The 25,393-nt window shown below is 42.9% G+C and overlaps 1 protein-coding gene across 7 annotated transcripts in view; it reads left to right on the top strand.

The window, feature by feature from the left end:
• MTMR3 (myotubularin related protein 3) overlaps positions 1-25,393 on the top strand; it is an 82,279-nt gene that overhangs the window by 18,483 nt on the left and 38,403 nt on the right. For 3 of the 7 annotated variants that reach the window (XM_063144205.1, XM_063144200.1, XM_063144203.1), the window contains exons 2-8: positions 10,328-10,400; positions 13,439-13,516; positions 15,123-15,212; positions 16,320-16,436; positions 18,329-18,361; positions 22,014-22,096; positions 24,001-24,167. In XM_063144205.1, the coding sequence (XP_063000275.1) occupies positions 13,514-13,516; positions 15,123-15,212; positions 16,320-16,436; positions 18,329-18,361; positions 22,014-22,096; positions 24,001-24,167 (493 nt within the window). In that variant the 5' untranslated portion in view covers positions 10,328-10,400; positions 13,439-13,513. Of the gene's footprint in view, positions 1-7,425; positions 7,445-8,347; positions 8,396-10,327; positions 10,401-13,438; positions 13,517-15,122; positions 15,213-16,319; positions 16,437-18,328; positions 18,362-22,013; positions 22,097-24,000; positions 24,168-25,393 lie in introns of those variants that run through there. The other 4 variants (XM_063144204.1, XM_063144206.1, XM_063144202.1 and 1 more) reach the window with 3 other exon arrangements.

Raw genomic sequence — 25,393 nt, 5'->3', positions numbered from 1 at the left:
TAAATGACCTGGTTCATACATAACGTCCAATCGTGGGTTAATTGGTTGGTTAGGGCCGTGCACTAGTGAGTGCTCTGCCTCCTAACTGCTTCCACTTTGCATCTGGTTTTGCGAACAACCCAGGAATGTTCTGTTCCTGGGTTGTTTGCTGAGGTGTCCGAACCCAGCTCTCTGGGTTATTGAGGGAGAAACAACCGAGAGTTTTAACCCAACGACAAGTCATGATTTAGAACTCTGGGTTGTTTCTTCCTCAACAACCCGGAGTTTTCAGTTCAGATGTTGCAGCAAACAACCAAGGAATGGGGGCGTTCCTGAGTTATTTGCTAAACCGGATGCAAAGCAATTTGTCATTACGTGCGAATCGCGTCAATCTGATATGATATGAAATTGGAAGCATAAAGTTCCTAGTGTGTTCTAAAGGTGGTCAAAACAGTAGCTATTCACTTCCAAAATGCTGTTTCGCAGAGGCACAGAGATCCTACATGTGTAACTGCATGGAGACCAAGAAGAAGGTTAGCTTTTCTGTAGAAAGTGACCTCTGTCCAGAGAAGAATAAACAGACCGTTTTCAGTCCAAAGGGAAGCTCTCAGAACTAGATTTTGATCCCTTTTATAATTCTCTCATCTTTAGTTCTTGTTTATTTTGGAAAGGCAATTAGAGGTCAAAAGTGCTTATTCCGCCCCCTCCACACATACTTTTGAAAGTATTCCCCAAAAGCCCATGTTGTGTCTCTTTTTGTTTTATGTATGGATGTATAACTCACAACACTGTAACGCACGCACTCACATCTCTGTGAACAGAAAAAATTCTGCTGGTGTCCGGCATAAGAAATCTAATTCTTTCCAGAGCACAGACTTAGTTGTCAGCTACTCTTCATCTCTGTCCAGGAAGCTTCCCTCCTAATCCACTAAATTGCTGTATATTTGTGGCTAAAGTTTCACCTGAGCTGTTGATAATTATAGAGTACATCTGAGAAAACAGGCAATCTTCCTAGTTTGCTTTCATTTAAGAATTCTTAGGAAATCCCTAGGAAACAGTCCCATTAATCTCTTCTACATCTACATCTGTAGAAGCCACGTTCTATTCTTCATCCATGCTTAATTCAGTGGGGAGTGGCAACAGTGTTTGTCACTTATTCAAAGGTGGATTTTTTTTATTGTGCTCTTTGTCCAACTCTGTCAGAGTGGTTTACAAAAATCTGAAATAAGGCAGTCCGTGCCTGCAGGTTTATTTATTTATTTATTTATTTATTACATTTCTATACCGCCCAATAGCCGGAGCTCTCTGGGCAGTTCACAATGAATCCCAAGAGACACAACACGAAAGGAAAAGGGTTTGAGATGGAGGAGGAAAACAAATGTAAATTCAGGCACAAGATGCTTAGTTGCAGTGTTTAGCAGGTTATGGAGTTGGATGTAAACACAGTGGAAAAGCTTCTTCTTCCAGTGATAGCTTCAGCAATTGAAGCTGGTAGAAGCTCCCCCCCCCCCAACTATGAGTTGTCCATTATTTGCTGGTGTTGGGACACCTGCTTGACCTGTATAGGCTAAGCTTCAGAGTGGATTTTGCATTCCCATCCCTCAGACACTTGGAGTTTTGTTCAATTTGTGCTCCGTCATTCTGCCTAAAACCAAACTTGCACTGTAAAAATATAACAGTTAGTAAAAACAAACAAACCATTAGTAAAAACCAATCAAAAAACCAATCTAGATATACTAAAATATGAAACTGATTTTTTTAAAAAAGACTAAAAACCACAACTACTTAGGCTTCCTTGGGTGGCTTCATAGGTGAATTCAAATGTTTGCTTCCGTGGTTGATGAGTATGTTTTTCTGGCCATTGAAAGCTTAGCGTGATATCGTTTGTCCTGGATGTACAGCAACTGCCATTTAATAGCTACCGATCTTGGGTTTCTTTACCCGGTACTACAAAACATGCTATGAATAACATTCCACAAATGAATTTGTGCTGTCTGCTATCTTTTCAGGGTAGAAAAAAAGCTGAAATACTTTAGCACCTGGTGGCTGACTTGTGGCAGAGGCACCACAAATGTCACATGCAGCACAGAAGTTTGTGGCATGCCTAGGCAGGAGCAGGAGGGCCCATGAACCGCCCAGAGAGCTCCGGCTATTGGGCGGTATAGAAATGTAATAAATAAATAAATGACTATGGTCTAGTCAGGCTTGCCTCTCCTGCTCAATAGACTAGAGATAAGATCCCTCCGTGTCACATAGGGACATTAGCACTCACAGACTTGTTTCCCATGATAATACTAAAATATTGTTTAATGCTTTGTGCTTGAGCAGCAAGCCTTGGACTTGCATGTTCTCCTCTCCTACGTTGGCCGCAAGGAGGAAATCAGAAGCTTTCACCTATGTAATAATAATAATATATTTATTTCTTACCCACCTCTCCCTCTGGATTGAGGCGGGGAACAACATTAAATACAATATAATACATAAAACTAGTTAAAAGAGCAGATAAAACCAATACAATATTAAAATAACAATCACAACATATTAAAATTCTTAAGTTTAAAATTCATCTGGGTAGGCCTGGAAGAGACTAGTCTTTATGGCTGTCTTAAACTCGGACGGAGTGTTAAGGCGATGAATCTCCTCTGGCAGGCCATTCCACAGTCGGGGCGGTGGAAGAAAAGGTCCTCTGGGTAACTGTTGTCAGCCTAGTTGTGGCTGACGAGGACCTGAGTATGTGGGGCAGATTGTACGGGAGAAGGTGATCCTGCCTGTAAACTTATCACAGTTCCCTATTATGTCTGGGGCTGTGGGTGGCGGGGAGCTCTGGTTAGGATCAAACCATATTTTATGATGTTGGCTTGTTGACAAGCAATAGTTTAACTTAACCAGCTCTCTGAGTTTGGACATAATGGGGAATTCTACTTAGTTTAAAAGCTACTGAAATGTCCTTCTCATGTCTGTGATAGGGGAGGTGGTATGAGTTGCTGTTTCTCCTTAACATAGTTCTAAACTGATTGAGCTGTGCATGTGAAATGGGCTAGATTTGAGTGTCACTGACTTATAAGGAGGACAAAACATGTGGCACACTTGCCAAAAGAAATTGACCATCAATGTCTTAGGAGCCTTTTTTTTTTAAAGAGGCCTTTTGTTAAATGTAAATTTCACTTTCAATGACATGCTGTAAGGTTTCTGGTATGTATTTCCATAGTAAGTGGCTAGTACAAATTGCAGTTGCCACAATTATGTTGGGTTCTAATCCTTGTTTATCTTGGGAAGACTGTAAAAATAAATGAATCCTAAATTCATCTTCCTAAAGTGTCGCATTAAGATATCTTTAACTCCCAAATGAAATGCAAGGTAATGAAATATGCAATAACTATTGTTTTGTTATACCCGCAAATGGAAAGGAGCCATCTCATTCTTGGGTGTGATGTCAGATTTGAATGTCTGCCAAGTAGGAACTTACTCCTGCTCAAAAAAATTTAACTGCCTTTCTGAAGTACTCGAGTGAAAGCCTCTTGCACTGCTGTGATGGAAGGGACAAATCTGCTTCAATGGCATTTTTTTAAGAGTGGAGAAGGAATAAAATGCCTTTTCAGGAATCAAAAGGAAGGAAAAGAATGAATGAGAGGTTGAAGGTTTTTATCTTCATTGTCACTTGAGGCTCAGGTGACCTCAGTGGCACGGAGTGCCTTCTACAAACTCCGGTTGGTGGCCCAGCTACGCCCCTATCTAGACAGGGATAACCTGGCTTCAGTTGTCCATGCTCTGGTAACCTCCAAGTTAGATTACTGCAATGCACTCTATGTAGGGCTGCCTTTGAAGACGGTTCGGAAGCTGCAGCTCGTGCAAAATGCAGCGGCCAGATTGATTTTGGGAACCAGAAGGTTTGACCATATAACACCTGCTCTGGTCCGCTTGCACTGGCAGCCTGTATGTTTCCGAGCCCAATTCAAGGTGATGGTTTTTACCTATAAAGCCTTACACGGCTTGGGACCACAATACCTGACGGAACGCCTCTCCCGACGTGAATATACCCGGTCACTACGTTCAACATCTAAGGTCCTCCTCCGGGTGCCTACTCCGAGAGTGTGGCAACGAGGGACAGGGCCTTTTCGGTGGTGGCCCCCAGACTGTGGAATGATCTCCCTGACGAGGCTTGCCTGGCGCCAACGCTGCTATCCTTTCGGCGCCAGGTTAAGACTTTCCTCTTTGCCCAGGCATATGGTGGCACATCCTAATTACCCACATGTTTAGTTTTTAATCGGTTTTTAATGCTTTATGTGTGTATGTTCTGTGTTTTAGAGTTTTAAATTTTGTATACTTGTTTTTACCTCAATTTTAGAATTTCTGTAAACCGCCCAGAGAGCCCTGGCTATGGGAGCGGTATATAAGTTTAATAAATAAATAAATAAATAAATAAATAAAATAAATAAATAAAATAAAATCTGTGTCTAAGTTGAATGTATGAACGTATGAAGCTCACTTACATCAAGTTGGACCATTGGTCCATCTTGTCCAGTATTGTCTACTCCTCCTTGAAGTTCTTCTCCAAGGGCTTGGGCCAGGTTCCTTTCTTAGCAGTTACCCGAGACACTTCTAACTGGTAATGCATGGGATTAAACCTGGGACCTCCTACATCCTAACCATATGTTCTACCACTGAGCTATAGACTCTTCCTACTTAGTATAACAATCATAACCGCTCTTGAAATGTTGAGAATCATTTTACTGGTGAATAAAGAGGCTTCCTCCAAGCCATCCCCAAGGCCTCTCTCTAAAACTTTGCTTCATTTTAATAAAACATTAATAACACTCTGAGTTAAGTAAATTTTAAAATGATCCCGAAAAGTTAGAGCCCAAAGGCAGGATGTGCATTATTTTATTTAAGAGGTTGAACAGAATGCTAATATTCATGAGAAGGGGCACTATATAGAAATACACTCTTTGTTTTTCAAGGTTTCTTTGTAATTTGTCTGATCATAAGGTTCGGGGTGGAGTAGGGGGAACCTTACCTTTACTATTTCTGCACATCTCTCTAGTGCCACCAAAGAGTAAGGTTCTGTACTGAACATAAAAGTTAAGTAATTTCATGCAAAGCCATTCTGTACCAGAAAGCATTCATTGGAGCAAAGCAGGCATTCCTTGCATTGCTGGCCTTTGTCTCTTCCATCAGGAATGTCCCCTTCTCCCTTTTATTTGAAATCATAACTCCTCCCCAGGCCTCTTTATCCCTGCACCTCCTAACCTAAATAGTGATGCAGTTCTTCCTTTGTGACAATGGGCTGATCAGAAGAAAAAGATAACAGTTCTCCCCCTCCTAGTCTTTTTTGTGACACCACGCCCCTTGCAATTTAAAGGATCGGGATGGAAGTGTTTAATTTTAACTGCTAAAACATATAGCTACTAAACAGAGCATCTACACTATCTTAGAGGCCTAAGCTTACTTTCCATGATGCTTTTGTTCCAAATTGCATAATTCCCTTGCCTTGGAACAACCTAAAACTTTTGCTCACTTCAGCTTACATATCTTTCTTTAAAGATAAGCCCAGAACTTCCCAGAAGCAATAGCTTGTAATTAGTTACTGGGCAAAGCAGTTAAATTTCATACATTGAAATGGAAATATCCTTGTTTGTAAGTGTTCATAATTTGAGAGCAGAGGACTTTGTAGAGCTCATGTAGATTGAACATAGAAAACCACTCATCTAGGCCCAAAGAATAGCTTTCTTTATAGAATGGCTTCTGCTAGGTTGGGCCCCAGTGCCTGTGATGACTGACAGTTCTTAGCATCCAGCATCAAGTCCAATATAACATGGGCTATTATGCAATATTTATAATGTTTGACCTCAAAAACATTTCCCCATGATTCTATATTTACATGGAAGAACATCCTTTAACTCAATGGTTTCATTGAAATGTAACACAGCCTGGATTGGATATAATGGCAATCTATGGTTTGCAGAGAAAGAGGATGTGCAGGAGTTGGAGAGGTGTGTGCAAGCCTGAGCTTGTAACTCTAAACCATGGATTTGTCCTAAATCTAAAGCAAGCCTGTGTAAAAGGTTTAACATGCTTAAATTTGGATTTAATTTTAACCAGGCTATTAAAAAAAAGAATAAAAGGAAAGCGCTTCATGGCTGAGTGGGGACTAGAACCCAGATCTCCTGAGTTTCCGTCCAACACTCTAATGACTACACTACATTGGCTGGATTTATTACTGACTTCAAACAATATTTAGCTTTAAATCATCAATTTTTAGCCAACCTGTTTATATGGCTCATTCTTTTAGACAATGGAAAATAATCTACCAGGCACTGTTTTCCCCACAGTTTTATTGTGGAGTGTCCCTTGCTAGTGACAGCCAGTGCTCTGTCATTTTAAAACCTAGCAATGCACCTTTAAAAGGAAGGCAAAATTAATGTATGTTATTTTTAATACCTTCTTTGTGTGCTGCCTTTGTTTTTTTTATATTCTGTCACTCGAATGGCAAACATTGGACCAACTGTTTTAGAAGGAGCTTATTCAAATCCTTGTTCTTTCAGCTACTCTTGAAAATCTTAACAAATAAGTTATCCTCCCCTTACTATGTTGTGTCCTTCTGCTATTGAAATTTTGTTGGTATGCTTCTCTTTAGTAAGGGGCATAAGGCACAGTCCTGTCTATTGAACCCCCACTGAGCTTCCAATCAACCAATGCAGGGCGAGAGGAGCTGCAGAGGCGATCTTTGCCTCCCTGTTTTCCTGCCTTGCATTTTTCATTATATAGGCTTTTTTGCCCCTGGGTGCATTGGAGGACAAGGGAAGGAGGCTAGAGAAGCCTCAGGATAGCTTGTATCCTGTCCTCTCTAGTCTCCTCCCCTCCCTGCCCACCGACACGCCCCCTCCCCCCTCCAAGGTCACTTTTCTGACCTTCTAGAGCAGCTGGCACGGTTCTTTCTGCGCCAGCTGCGAGGGGGCCAAGGGTGGAAGGTCAGATCTCCAACTCTCCCAAGGTTGGAGCATTGACTCTGACCTTGGAGGGGGGAATCCCCAGTATCCTATGGCCCCTCAGACAATGTCTAGGGGGCATAGGATTGCTTCCTCTATTGCTTATGTCACTCTGTAAAGCAGGGATGGGCTATGCTTGCATGTGCCCCTCTCCATAGGCTGAATGCTGCCCCCACCAAAATTTAGCAGCTGTAGTGGCAAGATTTTGGCAGCAAACCATTACAGAGACTCAGAAGTCTCAAATTTAGCTTGTTTTCAAGCTAAACACCCCTTTGGAGTCTTTAGTTGCTGTGTGGCAGGGGTGGCAGCAAGAGCAGGAGGCACTTGTGGTGGCAGGGCACACACAGACACACACACACACACACACACACACACCCTGGGCAGACTGCTCACGTGAGCCACCGCTGCTGTACTTGTTTCCTGAAGATCAGCAGTGCAGCTGCGGCAGGAGTGCTAGAAATGGGCCCCTGGACAAACAGGTACAGTGATGGCTCAGTGTTCCCATTTATCAATGCAGACTTCCAAAAAGAGTATTTAACACAAACACATTTCAAAATGTAAATCTCTTGCATGAAATAAAGATTAATATAGCATAACAAATTCCTAGATGTTGAAAATACTACGAACTTGCATTTGAAACTTGTATTGATTCAGTGTTTGCACCCAAGCAGAGTATGCTTTACGCTTCAAATAGTTCACATTTATACTTTGAGTTCAGGAACAAAAATCCAACATTGTGAACTCGTTAGATTTGTATTCTTGGCTGTTTAGTTCCACTTCAAGTGGCATTTTTGAAGCCAAAGGATCCTTTCTAAAAGAATTGTTGACTGCCTTTAGGAGACTTACTTTATTTAAAACTACTTCTAGGTTTCACTCTTAAAACAAACCATTGTTATCAGTTGTGTAAACTTTTTTGATCTAAACATTTATACTGTTGCAAAGGACTACAAGGGGTTATGGATAGATGGCTGCTTAATTTTGTGCATTTGCATATTGCTTGCATTCAGTAAATTTTATGGCTAGTACTGCGCACCATTCTCAGTCTAGACCCTTCAACAAGGCATTTATCTCAAGTGTAGGTTGCTGAGCTTAAGCATCAAAGAAAATTGTATAGCAGGGAAGAGCTAAGTTAAGTCAGAGCAAAGGTACCGGATATTCACGAATCTTTTAAAAACCCATCTGAACAAGTGCTGGGGGTGGTGGTGGCATGGAAGGGACATTTGTACAGAAGGGAAGAACATTTAAACATCGGTCCTCCTAGTTTTTAAAGTGCTATCAGCAAACCGCTTTGCAGTTTTTCAGCATATGTCATGATCACATGCATCTGTTTGCTTGAGATATCACTCAGGTTTGTGGCAAATGTAGAGCGCAATCCTCTACATATTTTTTCAGAAGTAAGACCTGCAGTGTTCAGTGAGCATTTCGGTTAGGTAAGTGCATGGGCTGTGGCTTTAGAAGAGTAGCTTGAACAACAGTTGGAGTCATATTTCTAAGCAGCTAGTGCTTACAAACGTGTTTTCTGATGTGGGAATCGTGACTGTGCAAACAAAGAAGAAACAACCTAAAGAATAGCAGGTGTTTTGAGAAGTGAACTGGATTGGGAATCTGGGCGTTGTCTAGTTGCATTGTACATACTACCAAAATGATGCCAAAGAATAAATAGTGAAGGTGTTCATTTTGTTTGCATTTGTATATGGTGTTATATAATTCTTGTTGTAATTAATTTATAACAACCATGTGCCATAACCCACTGTCATTTTACTGTTGAGGAGCTAAGTCTAATGTCGTATTTAGACAGCCCCCTTCTTTCTGTCCCCATCTTTGGAGTTTTAGCACTGTTTATTTATTTCATTTTTTTTCTCCCACCCCACCCCCTGGAGGATAAGAGCTGGAATTTGTGGAGGAATGTGTAGATAAAAAAAATACTGCAGGAGAAAGAAAATATATGGGTAAAGGCCATGGTGAGCGTCTTGTCACGTGCTAAATCTCACTACCTGACCACAGTGACCCCAACCCAGACCATGTTTAGTCTGTCTCCCTTGGTTTTAGCAATAAATAAATAAATATATTCCCCATGTTTTCGGAGTTCCAGATACTCCTGATTTCTCTGTACTTTGAGTAAACCCTATAGTCTCTGTATTCCAAGCACAACTGAGATTATGGCTATCCAGATATTCCAGTATCCTTGATTATGCATTTATGCTGTCAGACTTGTTTGGGGACAGGGAATAGTGAGTTCCATGCAGATTTAGGCTCCTGAAGAATATATTTTAGAGCTAAGGTACTGGTAAGCAAGAATTCTGTAGAATCCTGGTTTACAGCTCACAAGCTGTATGCTGGTGCACACTGCTTGTTCACTCCCGCTGGGCTCCTCCTATCAGCAGGAGCAGCTAAACCAGAAATTCAGAGTTAATGTGTCATTTATACCAGAGCTCCTGGTTTGTTGCATCCCTCACAAGCCAGAGTTTCAAGCAATGTTTGGTCCAGGTTTATGATTCCTGTCTTGTTTTGGGAGCCCTGGTGTGGAGGACACACTAAGCTTTGAATGCCTGGTTAGTTTAGCTGCTTCTGCTGGTGGAAGGAGCTCAGTGGGTGATATCAGGCTGCTTCCACCACCACACAGCCTGTGAACTGTAAGCTAGGATTATCCAGAATTCTGGGTTACTGTTGCATGTTAACATGGCCAGTGCCAGGATTAGGAAAATGGATGAACTGAAGAGTTAGACATTGCTGCTTATGTACTATTTTAGGACAAAGGCTCTTTTATTGCTTTAGGGTGCAATCCTACAAGTTGCGCCCTCATTGGATGAAAACTTCTCAGAACAGGTATCCATTGTGTTGCTGGGATACTGCCAGTAGAGAAGAAGGAGCAATGGAGGTGATTTTCACCTCTACAATCTTTGTCTTTGTTTCCCCCCTCTAGAATCTAGCCAGACCTCTGATCAGCCGTGGAGGTGGCTCATGGGGCCGAGCTGGGACTGGAGATGCCATAGGATTTCTCGTATCTTGGCCTCTCCTTCCCTCCCAACCCATCACAGCGGCCCCTTTTAGACATTTCTGAGGTCTTCCAAGGCTGCTTTGCAACCTCGTAATGCAGGTGCTGTGGGTTTTTCCTGCAGCAATGGAGCAGGAGCAGGCGGGGAAGGATTGGATTCTGGTGACCCTCTTCTGAGTCCATAGCAGTGTCTTCGGCCTCATGGGAGGGGGGACTCGAATCCTATGGTCCCTGGGACACAGTCCAAGGACCATAGGATTGCTCTCTTATTTTATTTCAACTTTTGTAACTCGGGGCTGCTTCATCAGGTGTACATCAATCAACCATTAATACAGTTTGATTACAGTATGACCTTCTCTTCTTTCAGCTGTCGATCTGAAATAGCAGAACACCTGAACAGCACCTGAAATTTATTGGAAAAAAGATTCTATTGGTAGCTGGTAAGTTAATAGATGCCTAATGCCACGCAAAGACCTTTTAATTTTCTTGAGCCTTTTAGGTGCAATTTTCATCCATCTGACTCTTTTATGCTATTTATTACTTTTATTTTAATTTATTTGGTGAGTTCACATTTTTGTTTGTTTGTTTTATTCTGAGCCACACTGGGATAGTATACAAATTTTGTAATAAAATAAACAAATAAAAAACTAGCGTAAAAGTAAGATTAGCCTCTTAAGCAATTGTGTTGAAACTTCTGGTGGTTTATATCTGAAGAATGTGACCTGGTCTGTACAATCAAACAACCCATGCTTAACAAACCATGGGGTGTTTGTGAGCATGCCCATTAAACAATCTAGAATTAATCAAACAATCACTCATGGTTTGTTGTTGGGTTAACTCTGGGTTGTTTAGTCCACAAACAACCCAGAACTTACAGGTTTGCACAAGGTGCAAGGTGGAACAAGGTGTTCCTGGGTTGTTAATTGGAAGTGGAAGTAGCAAGCAGATTTGCAGCTCGGTCACTTGCTCTCGCCTCCTCCTTGCCAATTCCTGGGTTAAATAATCCAGGAATTGGTCGTGACATGCAAATCAGGTCTAAGAAATGTGAATATCCTTCAGCAAACCTTCTCTCGACAACATTGGGTTGATTAATTAATGACAGAAGGATATGTATTCCCCCCCCCCAATCCTTTCAATGTATATTTCTGTGCAGGAGATACCTTTCCCTGCGATTATGAAGGCAAAAATAGGGAGGAGCAGTGATTTTGATTCATCTGATGGAAAACATTTTACAGAACTATTCATTATGCTGCCAACTGAGTCAGCTGTGTGAACCAAAAAGATTTACCGTTGTTAACTTCTTCAGCCCGGAACCCTTGACTCCATTCAATCTCTGATTAGAGAAGACTGATGTAGATTGTATATATGGGGCAGTTTTGAAAAATAACTGTCTGTTTGGTGATGCTAATCTCATTTTGTTGTTGTCTTGGAATACATCATGAAGTATGGATTGTCACGCGTCAATCATGATAACAATGTCTGTCATAGTATTTCACTTGCTAGTACAGTGGCAATCAATGTCTGTGCAATGCATCATAGAGTGTGAATGGAATTTGAGAGCCCTGGCCAGGGTTAGCCCCCCACCCTTCTGTCAATAGACTCCTCCAGCAGTGCATGAGCTGCACGTTGGGGAGAGCCACAACACAGGCAGATGAGACGCATCCTAAGCTGTATATCTGAGCCACACCAGTCTTTGAAGCGCTATTTCCCAGTACTTGGGGGCTCAGACGCTTCTTGCTAGTTATAAGAATCAGGCTGCCTTTTCAACACCAATGTTACGAAATAAAATTAGATTATTGCAATGCCCTTTACATGGGGCTGCCCTTGAGGTTGGTCCAGAAGCTGCAGTTAGTACAGAACGTTGCAGCCGAGTTGGTAACATTGGCTTGTCACCAGCATATTACACCTATCCTGAAAGAACTGCACTGGCTACCCATATGCTACTTGGCCAGGTTTAAGGTGTTGGTACTCGTTACAAAGCCCTAAATAGTTCAAGGCCGGGATATTTAAAGAGACCAACTGACCCCCACCTATCTCTTCGGTTGCTGCACTCAGCCAGGACATAACCTCCAGGTGGTGCCCAAGATTTCGGAGTTCTAGTCCACAATAGTTGGGAATAGGGCCTTTTGTATCATAGTGACCTCTCTCTCTGGGTCTTCCTACCTCTATAAATTAGGAAGCTACTTTCTGGGTTTCCAATATCTACTGAAAATATCCCCCCCCCCCCCCAACATTCATTCCCAGGAAGGTAATCTTGTTTTCTGTCTATTATTACTCTCTACAGTATTGTTTTGTATATCACTTAGAAATTTATTTCAGTGTAAGTCATTCATAAAGATTATTAAATAAGTGTTAAGATAAAACCAGCAAAGACTTCATAAAAGAGGTTATATTGGAAATAACCACTCTGCCCTGCTATAAGCAACACTTGTTAAACTACAGTGTTTGAGTTGAGTTCTGTTCCTAAATCTCTTTACACCATTATAAACATTAACAGGAATGGTATTGTAAGCTGTTTGAAGGGTAGGGTGTAAATCTCAAAAAACAAACAAAAGAAATGTTAATGAGAGCTTAAGTTGTACAAGTCAGGCCTTAGCTAGACCTAAGGTTTATCCCGGTATCGTCCCAGGGTCATCCCTGTTCATGTAAATGACACACGGGATATCCCGGGAGCAGGCAGGGACGACCCCAGGATAAACCTTAGGTCTAGCTAAGGCCTGAGTCTCTATTCCACAGTGTTATTGCAGCTAGTACAACATACAGCAGATCTGTGCCTTAGAACTTCTAAATGGCAGTTTACAAGATTCCTTGCCTTTGGGTGTTGCTTGGATTAATGAATTGGATTAATAAATGTATTAGTCAGAATTCAAAGGACCATTTCGGGGGTTATATGCAGGTCTTTTCCCCCAATGTTTATTCTTTGAACAGCAGACTCAGATTCCATATGAGAGCCAGTGTAGTGTAGTGGTAAAAGTGTTGCACTGGGACACCTGAGATTTGGGTTCTAATCCCTCCTCAGCCATGATGCTCACTTGGTGACTTCGGGCCTTCTAACCTACTTCACAGCGTTGTTGTGAGGATAAACTGGAGAGAAAGAGGACCATGTAAGCTGCCTTGCGTTCCTTCCAAGAGGTAAAAAGGCTGGATATAAATGTAGTATTAAATAAATTGACTTCTTTTCAAACTCCCCCAGGTTTCAAAAGTGGTTTGCTTTGTGGCATAGGCAGGTGTTGCAGAAAATCAAGTCCCAGTCCCAGTTGATTGCATTAGAACTGGTATTCTAAAGTCACCCGGCAACAAGGCATGCTTTTAAAAAACCGCAAATGGGATTAATAATGTCTGTACCTATATTTCGCTGTCTGAAATCTGTTTTCCTAAATCTACACTTCTGGTCTTTAGATAGTCCATGTTAATGCGACTTCTCCGCTAACAGTAAATATGTTGTCCTGTTTATCTACCTTCTAATTTTCCTTTCCAGATCTTCACATAATATACAGCGCTACAGAGTATTGAAAGCAAGGGCGAGAACCTTGCCTCTTGACCTGGCTCTGCCATGGTAAGCACGCAAATTCTTTCAGGATTGACAAAGATAAAGCAGGTTGAAGCTTGAGAGAACAGGGAGTGGCAGCTGTTCAATACATGCAGCAGTTTTTAAAGCTCAGTGAACGGATTAAATTTTCTTCAGAAGATGAAGCTGTTTGATAAGGCAAGGATTGGTAAAGCTCCATTCTGCCCTATTGAGTGCAGTAATATACAGCTGCCTGTTCCAGCCACAGAACTGAGTTGGGGATTCAGGTTACTTAGAGTAGTGGCTATCATGCATGTCTCCCTGAAAACTACTGCCAGAACAAACTGCTACCATCCATCTTTCATTTCCATCCTGCAATCTGAGCAGGGACAAAATGACACCAAGCCTTTGCTTCCTAGTCCCGAGGGAAGAAAGGGGCTTTGGTGCAACAGGCGACTTTCAGAGTTTGGGATGCCTAAATTGCATCACTCAACACACTTAAAACGCCCTATTGGCACATTCTGCGCCATAATTCAACTGTGTATTTAATAATAACGGGGTTTAAATTCCATTTGACATCACTTTGAAATTTATCTTAGAGGGGATTGTCTTCGATACTAGGGCTTCTGCTATACTCTATAGCAGCCTTCCTCAACCTGGGGCGCTCCAGATGTGTTGGACTGCATCTCCCAGAATGCCCCAGCCAGCTGGCTGGGGCATTCTGGGAGTTGTAGTCCAACACATCTGGAGTGCCCCAGGTTGAGGAAGGCTGCTCTATAGCCTTCGTGGCTTCTGAAAAACAGCATATCTGGTGTCACCTGGTAGCATGAGAACTGAAGGATATGGGCTAGTGGCTTGAGTCTTGCAGCTCTCCTTCCTGTGTTCGAATTCCCCTGATCCTGCTGCCTCCAAAGTCCATGCCTCCCTCCTTTCATGGTCTACCACTCTAATCCTCATCATAATATCCTGGGGAGAGAAATCCTATGGCCCCGAGACAGCATCTGAAGCACTATAGGAAGCTGCGGATCGCGTCCTCTGCACCCATCAGAGCGATAAGCGCAGAGGACGACATCCTTTCGTGGATCTTCCCTCTCCTCTTCGCCACCACGGAAAGCTTCTTTTACAAGGTTGCAACTGTGGCTTTGTAAGAGAAGTCGGAGAGGGAGAAAAGGGGGCGTGCTGATGGGCGGGGAGAGGAGGGGAGGGGGGGATCCCGGCCACCATGTCTCTCCAGTCCCCTCCCCACCCAGTGAAAGGTAAGTCAGCTAGATCGGCTCAGAGACCCATCTATCTGCTTTTTGGATTTTAAACGGAGGAATGGAAGTGAAACCGCTTCTGTGTTCCTCCTGCCCGGCTCTTGCCAGCAGGGCACAAGGTAGACAAAGGACTCTGAACTCGGTGTCTTCTGTCTATCAGGAACGTAACCCATAGGATTGCACCCTGATTCCAGGATAATTTAAAATTTTGCACTTGAACAAATCATTTGTTTAACGTCCTGATTTCTTAAAAGGGGATGCAACTGAAGTAGCTTGTAAAAACTAAGAGTCTCATTGGTTCCTTGAAAATGAATCTTTCAAACTTCTCAATCACTGGAAAGTTTCAGTATGTTGGGTGTATAAGTTTGCTGAAATCAACTAGTCGATCTGTTTCTCAGGATGAAGAGACTCAACACAGCCTTGAATGCATCCAAGCTAATCAGATCTTCCCCAGGAAGCAGCTGATCCGTGAAGATGAAAATCTCCAGGTGGTCACCTGACTCTTCTTTCCCCTCTTAGCAGTGACACATGGGCCGTCCTGATTACCTTGCTTCTAGCCAAGATCAGGCAGCAGAAACTAAATGTTCTTGATTTAGCTTAATCTGTGGAAGTTTAATTCAAACTCTGTTGCTCTACTTGTGAACTTGTTCTGAAAATTATATTTAGCAGTGAGAGCCTTTATTGGAAGTTGTACTGCAAACCGTTCATGCTCTCACTTGGCTTAATCACTTACTTTTGAAGACTTTTATCTCTATTATTATTATTATTATTATTATTATTATTAATAATAATAATATAGCACCATCTCCCCCCCCCCACCTTACTAGAACTAATTCATCAGTGGGACAAAGTATATGAAAATGTTGGGTGTCTTTGTTTGTATCAACTCTTTGGAATTGCTTATAATTTAGAGGGAAATGCCCTTTCAAATAGCGCCAAAGTTTTTCATTCCCTCAGTTTGATATCAGACTGAGCTGAAATTTCCAACCTGAGCTCTTCTGCCTACAGTTGGATTTCTAGTTGTTTTGGACAGACCTCAATTCCCATGGGTGCCCCTGTTTAATGTGGAAGGTGGAGACCATTTGCTTCACTTATTTAAATGGTATCCTGAAAGAGCCCTTTAATTGCAACTGCGTGCTATACTGATGTTGCTTCAGTAAGATTTATATTGCTGTGGCCACATCCAGCAGAAACAACCTCCACCAAAATAATCCCCCCTCTTTTGTGTGTTCACTTTCTGTGACACACAGCCTTGAAGACCTGTTCTAGCAAGGACTTCCGCAAAGCTTTCTGTGGGTTTTGCTACTACATGCTTGCCGTGGCATGTTTCTTCAAGATCCATCTGCTAGCATTCGAGGTGTGAGTTCTTGAACTTGAGATGTTAAGAACATAAAAACATCAGAAGAGCCCTGATGCTGGATCAGACCAAGGGTCCCTCTAGTCCAGCACTCTGTTCACACAGTAGCCAGTCAGCTGTCGAGCAGGGACCCGCAAGCAGGACATGGGTGCAAGAGCACCCGCCCACCCATGTTCCCCAACAACTAGATGCTGCCATCTGCTTTTAAATAAAATTGATCTCTCCACCCATTCTGCAGGTCCCTTTCCCTGAACTTCATGGCGAGAGCACAGAGTATGTAGGCCGAGCGGAGGATGCCATCATTGCTCTGTCCAACTACAGACTTCACATCAAATTTAAGGAATCGATCGTGAATGTAAGTCTTGACTTATGCCTTCTCTGTTAAGAAAACCAGACCTTGCTGATTATGTAGGTGGGGGAAGCGCCTCTCTTTATATAGTAGGGCTCCTGTCGTGTTTTTTTTTTTTAATGTTAGATGTAGCAAGTTACGAAGCAAACAAGGATCTGGAATTGAGAACTATGTCGATCTCCCTGTGCCAGTGCTCAAGAATGAATGTATACTTCTCCCTTTCCTCATCCCAGCTTTCCCTCAACACACTCATCTTGGTTGTATTGGCATCCTTGATGCACCAACTTTCTGGACCTGCTTCCTGTAGTTATACCTCAGGTGGTGGAGAACAATGGGTCTCTGGTCTCTGCAGCCTGCTTCTCTATTTGGTAGTTGTATATTGTCACTCTTGTTCTGGTTTGGGAGAAGTGAGTTGCAGCTTTGAATAAGATGGCTGCTGCCAAGGATATTTGATATTGGCGGCTCCATATGAAAGTCTTTTCAGCCTTGGGCACCAAATGTCAACAGGTAATAGAGTAGTCGTATTCAGTCTCCCTCTAGTGTGAATACCTAGACCCGCTTGTAGAGAGCAAAGCTCGTTGTCCGTGATCAGCATTCCTCAGGTTGTGGTCCACACACTTCAACCCAGATAGTGGAAAATGTATGGCGTTACTTGGGAATTAGAAGAGGCTGCCGTGGGACATAACAGTGCTCCTTGTATAGTGGCTGCTACATGCAATGAATCACGCTGTTGTTGGAACTAGTTCCTTTTCACCACTCTCTTTTTTAAAACACAGAGAAGTAGAGACATCCATATAAATACTGCCCCTGATGAAGAGCAGCCAACTCAAAACTTTTAGGATACCTAGTGCCCTAATAAATAATTGAGAGCCCCTCTGAGTCCCCCCCCCCCCCCGTGATTTTCTGCTGCTCCAGAAGCATCTCTCTCCCTCCTCCCATGCTGCATGCTGTGAGCCTCATTCACGAGTGCTGTGCATCTATTGTTCTACTATTCAAAAGAGAATCCATGAGAGAGATTCCCTCGTGACTCCTTGCTGTGTATGCACTAACACGGTTGGGCAGTCTGAATTTTAAAGCGGTGTTGCCGATTTGTAAAATAAAATGGTTGATGAGGACTAGAAGTGCTTCTGCCAAACTTTTAAATTTTGATACATTCATGCTTAAGTAGCTTCTGTGTCGTTTGGTTAGTTGGCAAGTTAAAACAGCTGTCTTAGTCGAAGCTGCAGACCTCACCTGTTATCTCAAGTAACATTTGTTCAGCTTCGTAGCTCATCACCTGACGTGTCTCAAGTGGAAGCTATGTTGGTGAGATGACGTAGAATTAGAATACGTCTTGTTACTCCTGTAACAAAATCTGGACTTGTGTGTTAATGCTATGATATCAGTGCAAACAAAACCTACTACGTTACATTGAGAAGCCACAGACTCACAGGACGTAAGATGGTGGTCCGGAAGAACAAATGCTTCACTTTTCACTAGAAAACAGTTTTCACTAGATGCTGAAATTCTCAGTGTTCTGAGGTGCTATGAATCTTTATCCTTTAAGTGTGTTTATCAGTGGAGCTAAACGAAGGTAGTGAAATATTTGCTAATTTAGCCTTCCTAGTTAAATTTTACACTGTTGGGTCTGTGAAAATTAATATCCAATTGGAAAGTTGAATGGATTCCTTGTAATCCTAGATGATGTGAAATCCTGATATTTTGATTCTGTGCCTCTTAAACAAGCAGAAAAAAATGTTCCTGAAGTCACTTCATGTTTCACATAGACAGTAGCAACCTGTGGTCCCCCGTGTTCATGTTTGGTATGCGAATAGCTAGGTAGAGTAGGATGAAACCCAGTTGAGAGTTTACAAAGTCTGGTTTTATCCTAATTTTGTTCTTTGTTTACAATTCAATAGAATGTCTATAAATGTGCTGCTTGTGAGATCTCAGTAAGTAGAATGGTGTTGCTATTTAACATTTTTAATGCTGCACCTTTGCTTGGAACAGAATAACTTGCGCTGTCTGTAGCTCACCTTGCAACATAGGCTGGAGCTATAATGCATGAGGCCTTTTGACTGAATAGATAATTTCATGGATCACGTAGCAATAGGAACTTGATGTTCCCTTTGGAAAAACAAAAGACTCAGTAGACCGAGCCATAAGCCGATGGAATAGTGACTTTTGAGAAGTGTTGACACATCCATCCATGGGGTCCTTTGTAAATTCAACAGTGCTCCCTTCTGTGCACATCTGAACCAGAATGCCCAGGCTGATCTGTTGGTTGGCTCCAGCTAAGTGATCAAATTTGGGAAATTATGAGAACAACATTCCCAGGTGGCTTCAAAAGCCACAGGTTTGAACTGGGTCTTCTTGTAAATCAGTCTTGGATACAGAACATGAAGATTTAAAGCAGCCTTCCTCAACCTGGGGCGCTCCAGATGTGTTGGACTACAACTCCCAGAATGCCCCAGCCGCTGGCTGGGGCATTCTGGGAGATGCAGTCCAACACATCTGGAGCGCCCCAGGTTGAGGAAGGCTGATTTAAAGGGTCAGATGAGAGAAGTTTAATGACACAAAAAGCCTCTCCCTGTTTGGTTCATTCCATGTTTTGGATTTTCACCCCCTTTCATCAAAAGTAGCTCTTATCACCTACGGTCTGTGGCAAATTCAGAAACTTAGCAAGACTCTAATATCTAGGACAAATTGTTTATTTAACTGAAAGTAATTGAGGTGGTTACAGATTGCCCTCTGTAAAATGACACCGGGGTGGGGTGGGGGGGTTTGAATAGCTTTGCATGCTCACAAAAATCAAGCAAAATGGTGGGTTTATCATTGCCTTATTAGTGCCCTGCTGTCAGATGCATCAGAGAGCTGTTTGGAGGGCAGGCTAATTGCATGGTGTGTCTTGATTTGTGGTGTTTCTTAAGCATGGACATTGTCAAGGGGAAACATATATATATATATATATATATATATATATATATATATATATATTTAATGGAGAAAGACGTTTGGTTGAAATGAGGGCTGAAAGGGTAACATGTACAAGGCACAGTGAGGCAGGATGCTAGAGGAAAAGGCAGACATAACTGAGCGTGACCATCTTTCTTTTCTGGGAAGTAAATAGGCCACTCTTCATAGAGAACAGTGGGGAAGGGCTATATTTAATAGAGGAGGATTTTCCAGAAGGAACGAAAGTGGAACAGATGGAGGCAAGGAGAAAAATGAGGGGGGTAGTAAGGAAACGTGTGCGTGAGCTAATAAGAGCTGAAAAGGAGGAGGCTTTTAAAATGAGGGGCAGGGTAAGGAAGCTTCACCTGCACAAATTAGATTTTGGTAAGGTATAAGGTAAGGAAGAGCATGCACAGAAAGAGGCTGAGATGCAGTTTAAATCCTTCAGGCAGTCATGTGTTCTTCAGAGCCGTTGCTGAGGGAGTTTTTGCGAAAGCCTTTGTAAAACCCAAGTGTACCTATCTGTCAGGTCACCTGCACCCACGTGCTTTTTAAGGCTTGTTAAGCAAGACTTCCTTTGCAAGAGATAGCCGGTTGTTTTGTCAGCAAGGCATCCTCTCAACCGGATGACAGCTGACGGAGTCGCTTGTTACCTGCATGAAACCAAGAAGGTCTCTAAGGAACAGGCCTATAACATGGTTCTGTTGTCCAGGTCTCACAGGAGGACAAGGGCACGAAGGAAGCCTCAGACCTGAAGGCGAGATCAATGAGTTCAGTTACTTGGCTTTTCAGGGGGAATCCTCACATCCTTTGTTAATTCCCTAGTGCCCATTTTCTCTTCTTTTTCCCTTTCCTAGTGTGATGCCTGTTAACTGTTAACTAAACGGATGCATCGTTTTCTTCACCACCACCCTTTTCTGCCTGTTGCAGAGTTGATGCCAGCCTACCTCCTGATATGGCCTTGCTCTTTCCTTGCACGGGTGGTTTGTGTGATAGAGACACTAGAGGCAACACGGTGTCAGTGTTGCTCAGTTTCACTGCTTCTTCCTGTTGGATAGGGAGTGCACCTTCCACCCCGCCAGTAGCTCAGCGTTACACAATTTTCATAGTTCCGCCTCTTGGTAACAAAATGCCCACCCTTATGATACACGGGTCCATATATTTTATTTATTTTTATTTATTTATTACATTTTTATACCGCCCAATAGCCGAAGCTCTCTGGGCGGTTCACAAAAATTAAAACCATTAGGAACATAATAAAACATCCAACAAGCTAAAAACCCAAATACAAATTACAATATAAAAAGCACAACCAGGATAAAACCACACAGCAGAAATTGATATAGGATTAAAATACAGAATTAAAACAGCAATGTTTAAATTTAGATGTTAAAATACTGAGAAAATAAAAAGGTCTTCAGCTGGCGACGAAAAGAATACAGTGTAGGCGCCAGGCGGACCTCTCTGGGAAGCTCGTTCCACAGCCGGGGTGCCACAGCGGAGAAAGCCCTGCTCCTAGTAGCCACCTGCCTCACTTCCTTTGGCAGGGGCTTACGGAGAAGGGCCCCTTAAGGTCCAGGCAGGTACATATGGGAGGAGGCGTTCCTTCAGATAGCCTGGCCCCAAGCCGTTTAGGGCTTTGTATGTTAGTACCAGCACTTTGAATCGGGCCCGGACCTGGACTGGCAGCCAATGAAGTTGTAAAAGGACTGGCGTGATGTGATCTAGCCGGCTAGGCTTGATGGCTGTAGTGCAGATGACATTGTTCCCTCCATATGGTGCCTGCCAGCAGCAGATGCTGGGCCAAGGTTGGGTTTGATCATTCCAACGTATCCATAGGTGCGGCGCTTTGCTTAGGGTTTGCAAGTTAAAGGTTGCAATCTCTAAACGAAGAGAGCAAGAAGCACTGCTGCATTTTGGGATACCGGTCAATTGGAGGCACTGGGGATGCCAGTATCAGAGGTTGTTAAGGGCGGATTTTCCCCTCCTCTCAACAGCATTTGTTAAGAGGGAACTTCCTTCCCATAGGAGTCAATGGGCAAATATAGAACAAAGTAAAACAGGGACATGATTGTTCCTTACGCTTAGCAGGCAGGAAGGAGCCTTGCATGATAAAATCACAAAAGCTGGAGGGCTGTGTGCGTGTGTAATATAGCTCTCTGTTCCTGTAAAAACTTCGCTGCTTCAAGCATGGAACCTGAGTAATTACCTAAAGTTCAGGTGCGAATGTTGTAAACATAAAACACATTTTTAACCTGTTAAGGTAAATGTTTCTCTCGCACGTTTTTGTAACGCTTCATGCATCCTGATGAGGTCGATCCCAGTCCACAAATCTTAATAAATTTGTCATAATAAATTTGTTAAGTCTTTTAAGGTGGCTCCAAGACCCTTTGTTTTGGCTGCAACAGATGAACATGGCTATCTAAAATTACGTTGTTTCACCAAAGTGGGAGGAGGATTTTTAGATCAAAACTGGAGGATTCTGTTTATGTTTGACGCAGAGTGCCTGTTCCTTTGGTAAGAAGGGATAATAGTTACTATGAGTAATATATTTCAGATTCTGAATGATCTAATAAATCCTTATGATAAATATTGAAAAACTGTGTGTCAGCCGCCTTGAGTAAGGTCATCTAATCTTTTTAATCATAGGTTCCGTTGCAGCTTATAGAAAGTGTTGAATGCCGAGATATATTTCAGCTTCACTTGACTTGTAAAGACTGCAAAGTTATCAGGTAAGTGTGTATCATTTATCTTGTGAGTCAGGCACATTGCATTTTGAAAGCACGCATGACACACCCACACCAAAGATGAATAGCAGTGCCCTCTTTAATAATTACGGATCACATTTAATAGGACAACTTCACCCTATTGTACAAAGAAAACATTGGCAATCAATCCCAATGGTTTTCATATCTCAGATGAAGACATCCAAATGCAGGTTGAAGGATTATATGTTGTCTCTTAACAATATTCTGGCGTATTTGGGCTGAAATTAAAGGGCTTCCTCGAGTTTTGCGGTTGTTCTCATGAACAGCAAAAAGTGGCTCCCATTTATGTTATTTTCAGTGCGGCTGTTATTCGCCCCGTTTCTCTTTTTCTTCTTTGCCATCATGCTGACATTTGCCCACACAGCTGTTAAATCCTATTTGTCTGTGGCAAACCCGCATGTTTTATTTTTATTTATTTATTTAAGGATTTTTATGCCGCCATTCCGCCAAAAAAGGCTCTCACGGCGGCTTACAAAAGTATTTCTTGACAGTCCCTGCCCACAGGCTTACAATCTAAAAGACATGACACAAAAGGAAAGGGGATTGGGAGGGAGGAGGAGGAGGAGGGGGAAAAGGAAAGCAAATTCAGGCACTACAATCTTAGTTGCAAAGTTCAGCAGTTACAGGTGACAGCAGGAGGGAGGGGGCTCTCAGCTGGAGCTGGACCCAGGCACGGTGGAGAGGTGCCTGGCTGCTGCTTCCTCCCTCACTGGTGGCCTCTCCGGAGACAGTTGGTAGCAGGAGGGAGGGGGCTCTCAGCTGGAGCTGGACCCAGGCACGGTGGAGAGGTGCCTGGCTGCTGCTTCCTCCCTCACTGGTGGCCTCTGCAGAGACAGTTGGTAGCAGGAGGGAGGGGGCTCTCAGCTGGAGCTGGACCCAGGCACGGTGGAGAGGTGCCTGGCTGCTGCTTCCTCCCTCACTGGTGGCCTCTGTAGAGACAGTTAGTAGCAATGTTGATGTTGCAATGCTACATCTAATGCGATAACATCTCGAACACTCAAGCAAAATCGTGATGGCATGAGCAAATGAACCTCATTTTAAAATGCTATATTTCAGGCCTAGATGTGTGTAAAGGCTGTTTAAGGTAGGATAGAGAAGGGAAAATACACCCCCACCCCGTGCCTGCACTTACTAGTTCACGCAACATTTATAATACACATGTATACTACTTATACCAATCTATCCCTTTGCATGATTGGCCCTTGATGCAGAAGATGGTGGTGGCCCGTCTTTTTTTTAGAAAACACACACCCTCTGATAACCATTGGCATAGGTTATATGAAGGTTTATGCAAAAAAAACAACCACCCAAGGTTTTAAAAACGGCTGTACTCAGGGTAGCGATATTACTTTGCACTTTTGCACATTTTGTATATGGTTCATTTGTATATGGTTCATTTTGTATATGGTTCATTTGTCCAAAATAAAGTGTGTTGCAGCTTTTGAAGCTAAATGCCACTGCTTATTTATTTATTTATTTATTTATTACATTTCTATACTGCCCAATAGCCGAAGCTCTCTGGGCGGTTCACAAAAATTAAAACCATCATAAAACAACCAACAGGCTAAAAGCACAAATACAAAATACAGTATAAAAAGCACCACCAGGATAAAACTATGCAGCAAAAATGGATATAAGATTAAAATACAGAGTTAGAACAGTAAAATTTAAGTTAAAATTAAGTGTTAAATTACTGAGAGAATAAAAAGGTCTTCAGCTGGCGACGAAAGCAGTACAGTGTAGGCGCCAGGCTTTCTCTTCTCCGGTCTGCTTTGAAGCTAGCCTTGCATTGAATTTGGGACTTGGATCTTTGTCAGTGGAGGCTAACGGACTCTCATCTGATGTGGGACTTGTTTGTGTCTTCACAGGTGTCAGTTCTCTACCTTTGAGCAGTGTCAAGAGTGGCTGAAGCGGCTGAACAATGCCATCCGCCCACCTTCGAAGATCGAGGACCTCTTTTCATTTGCTTACCATGCCTGGTGTATGGAGGTGTACGCGAGTGAAAAGGAACAGCACGGCGATTTGTGCCGGCCAGGTACGATCTGGACTGGTGACATTTTGCCGGTGAAAACTTTCAGAGCAAAGGAAAAGCTTCTGTGGATGGTGACGAGGTTTCACAACGACCACTACCTGCTTATCCTTTTCTTGGTGTGCTCTATTGGCAGCTCCTTTCCCCAATCTGCAGCTTCACTGTCATTTTTTTTTTTAAAAAAAAAATATGAACTTCTTCATTAGGCAATTCAAACCAATCGCTTCTTAAATAAGCAGCCTGACGATATCATGTCATCACGCAGCCAGCTAAGAGGGGTGCCGGGCACAGCGCAGCACTCATGCGCGTTGGCTGTGAGCTGGCCCGGCCCGAGGATTCAGCTGGGTGGGCAAGTTGGCGCCCCACGCCCACCCAGCCAAAGCAAAGCCAGGGACGCTGGGGTGGGGGGGCGGCTCCACGTTCGGACTTCCGCCCGGAAGCCACCCTCCCAGAGCTGCTTAAAAATCAAAGTTGGTATTTGGGGGGAGGGGTGAAAGTAGCTCACGTTGCCTAGGGTGCAAAATAGTCTTGCACCGGCCCTGCACGCAGCCAATTAGGTTTAGCCATGTAGTATCACAAAGCCAAATCAGAGTGAGGGCAATGTGTTCTGCCCTCATTTTTAATGGATGAATATTTTTTATCTCATCTTCCAGATCATCTCTGAACAACCAGTGAATTGGAGGGCAAGGTCCCTGCCCCCTCCATTTGCCTTAGCCCCACTGTTCACCTGCGTGCAAATGTGTATCTTCACATCTAATGTTCATATCTAATGTTAGCTTCATATCAAAGGCCACAATCATAATGCAAATGGCATTTTACCTGTTCTTACAATTGCAAATTGAAATTGACCCTGGCGGTTCATTTAGCAGAGTAGCATCTTGAATTCACGCTCAACTTCTCAATTGGACGTTTACGAAAATGAAACAGTGATGAAAAGAGCTGACGCAATTTTTTCCCCGTGTGCTCCCAAGAGGTTTAGATTAATCACAGATGAGAATTCGATGGCGCCCTAATCGTAATCTGTAGCTACTGTGAATGCGACTCGGCTCCTCCTGCTACAGCTGCTCTGCTGTTGGTACTCTGCAAGGCTGCAGTATGTAGAAGTAGTGTTACTGGTGGATGTTGTGAGATGACGGGCCAATCTGGAAATGAGGAAGAGAACAGGACGCTTGGAGTATGGGCAAGCTGGTGCAACTGTTGGCTGACGCTGGCTGGCATTTGGCAATAAGGGA

The sequence above is a fragment of the Elgaria multicarinata genome, chromosome 18, assembly GCF_023053635.1.
Source record: "Elgaria multicarinata webbii isolate HBS135686 ecotype San Diego chromosome 18, rElgMul1.1.pri, whole genome shotgun sequence".
Classification (NCBI taxonomy): domain Eukaryota; kingdom Metazoa; phylum Chordata; class Lepidosauria; order Squamata; family Anguidae; genus Elgaria; species Elgaria multicarinata.
This window is presented reverse-complemented; position numbering and strand designations above follow the sequence as displayed.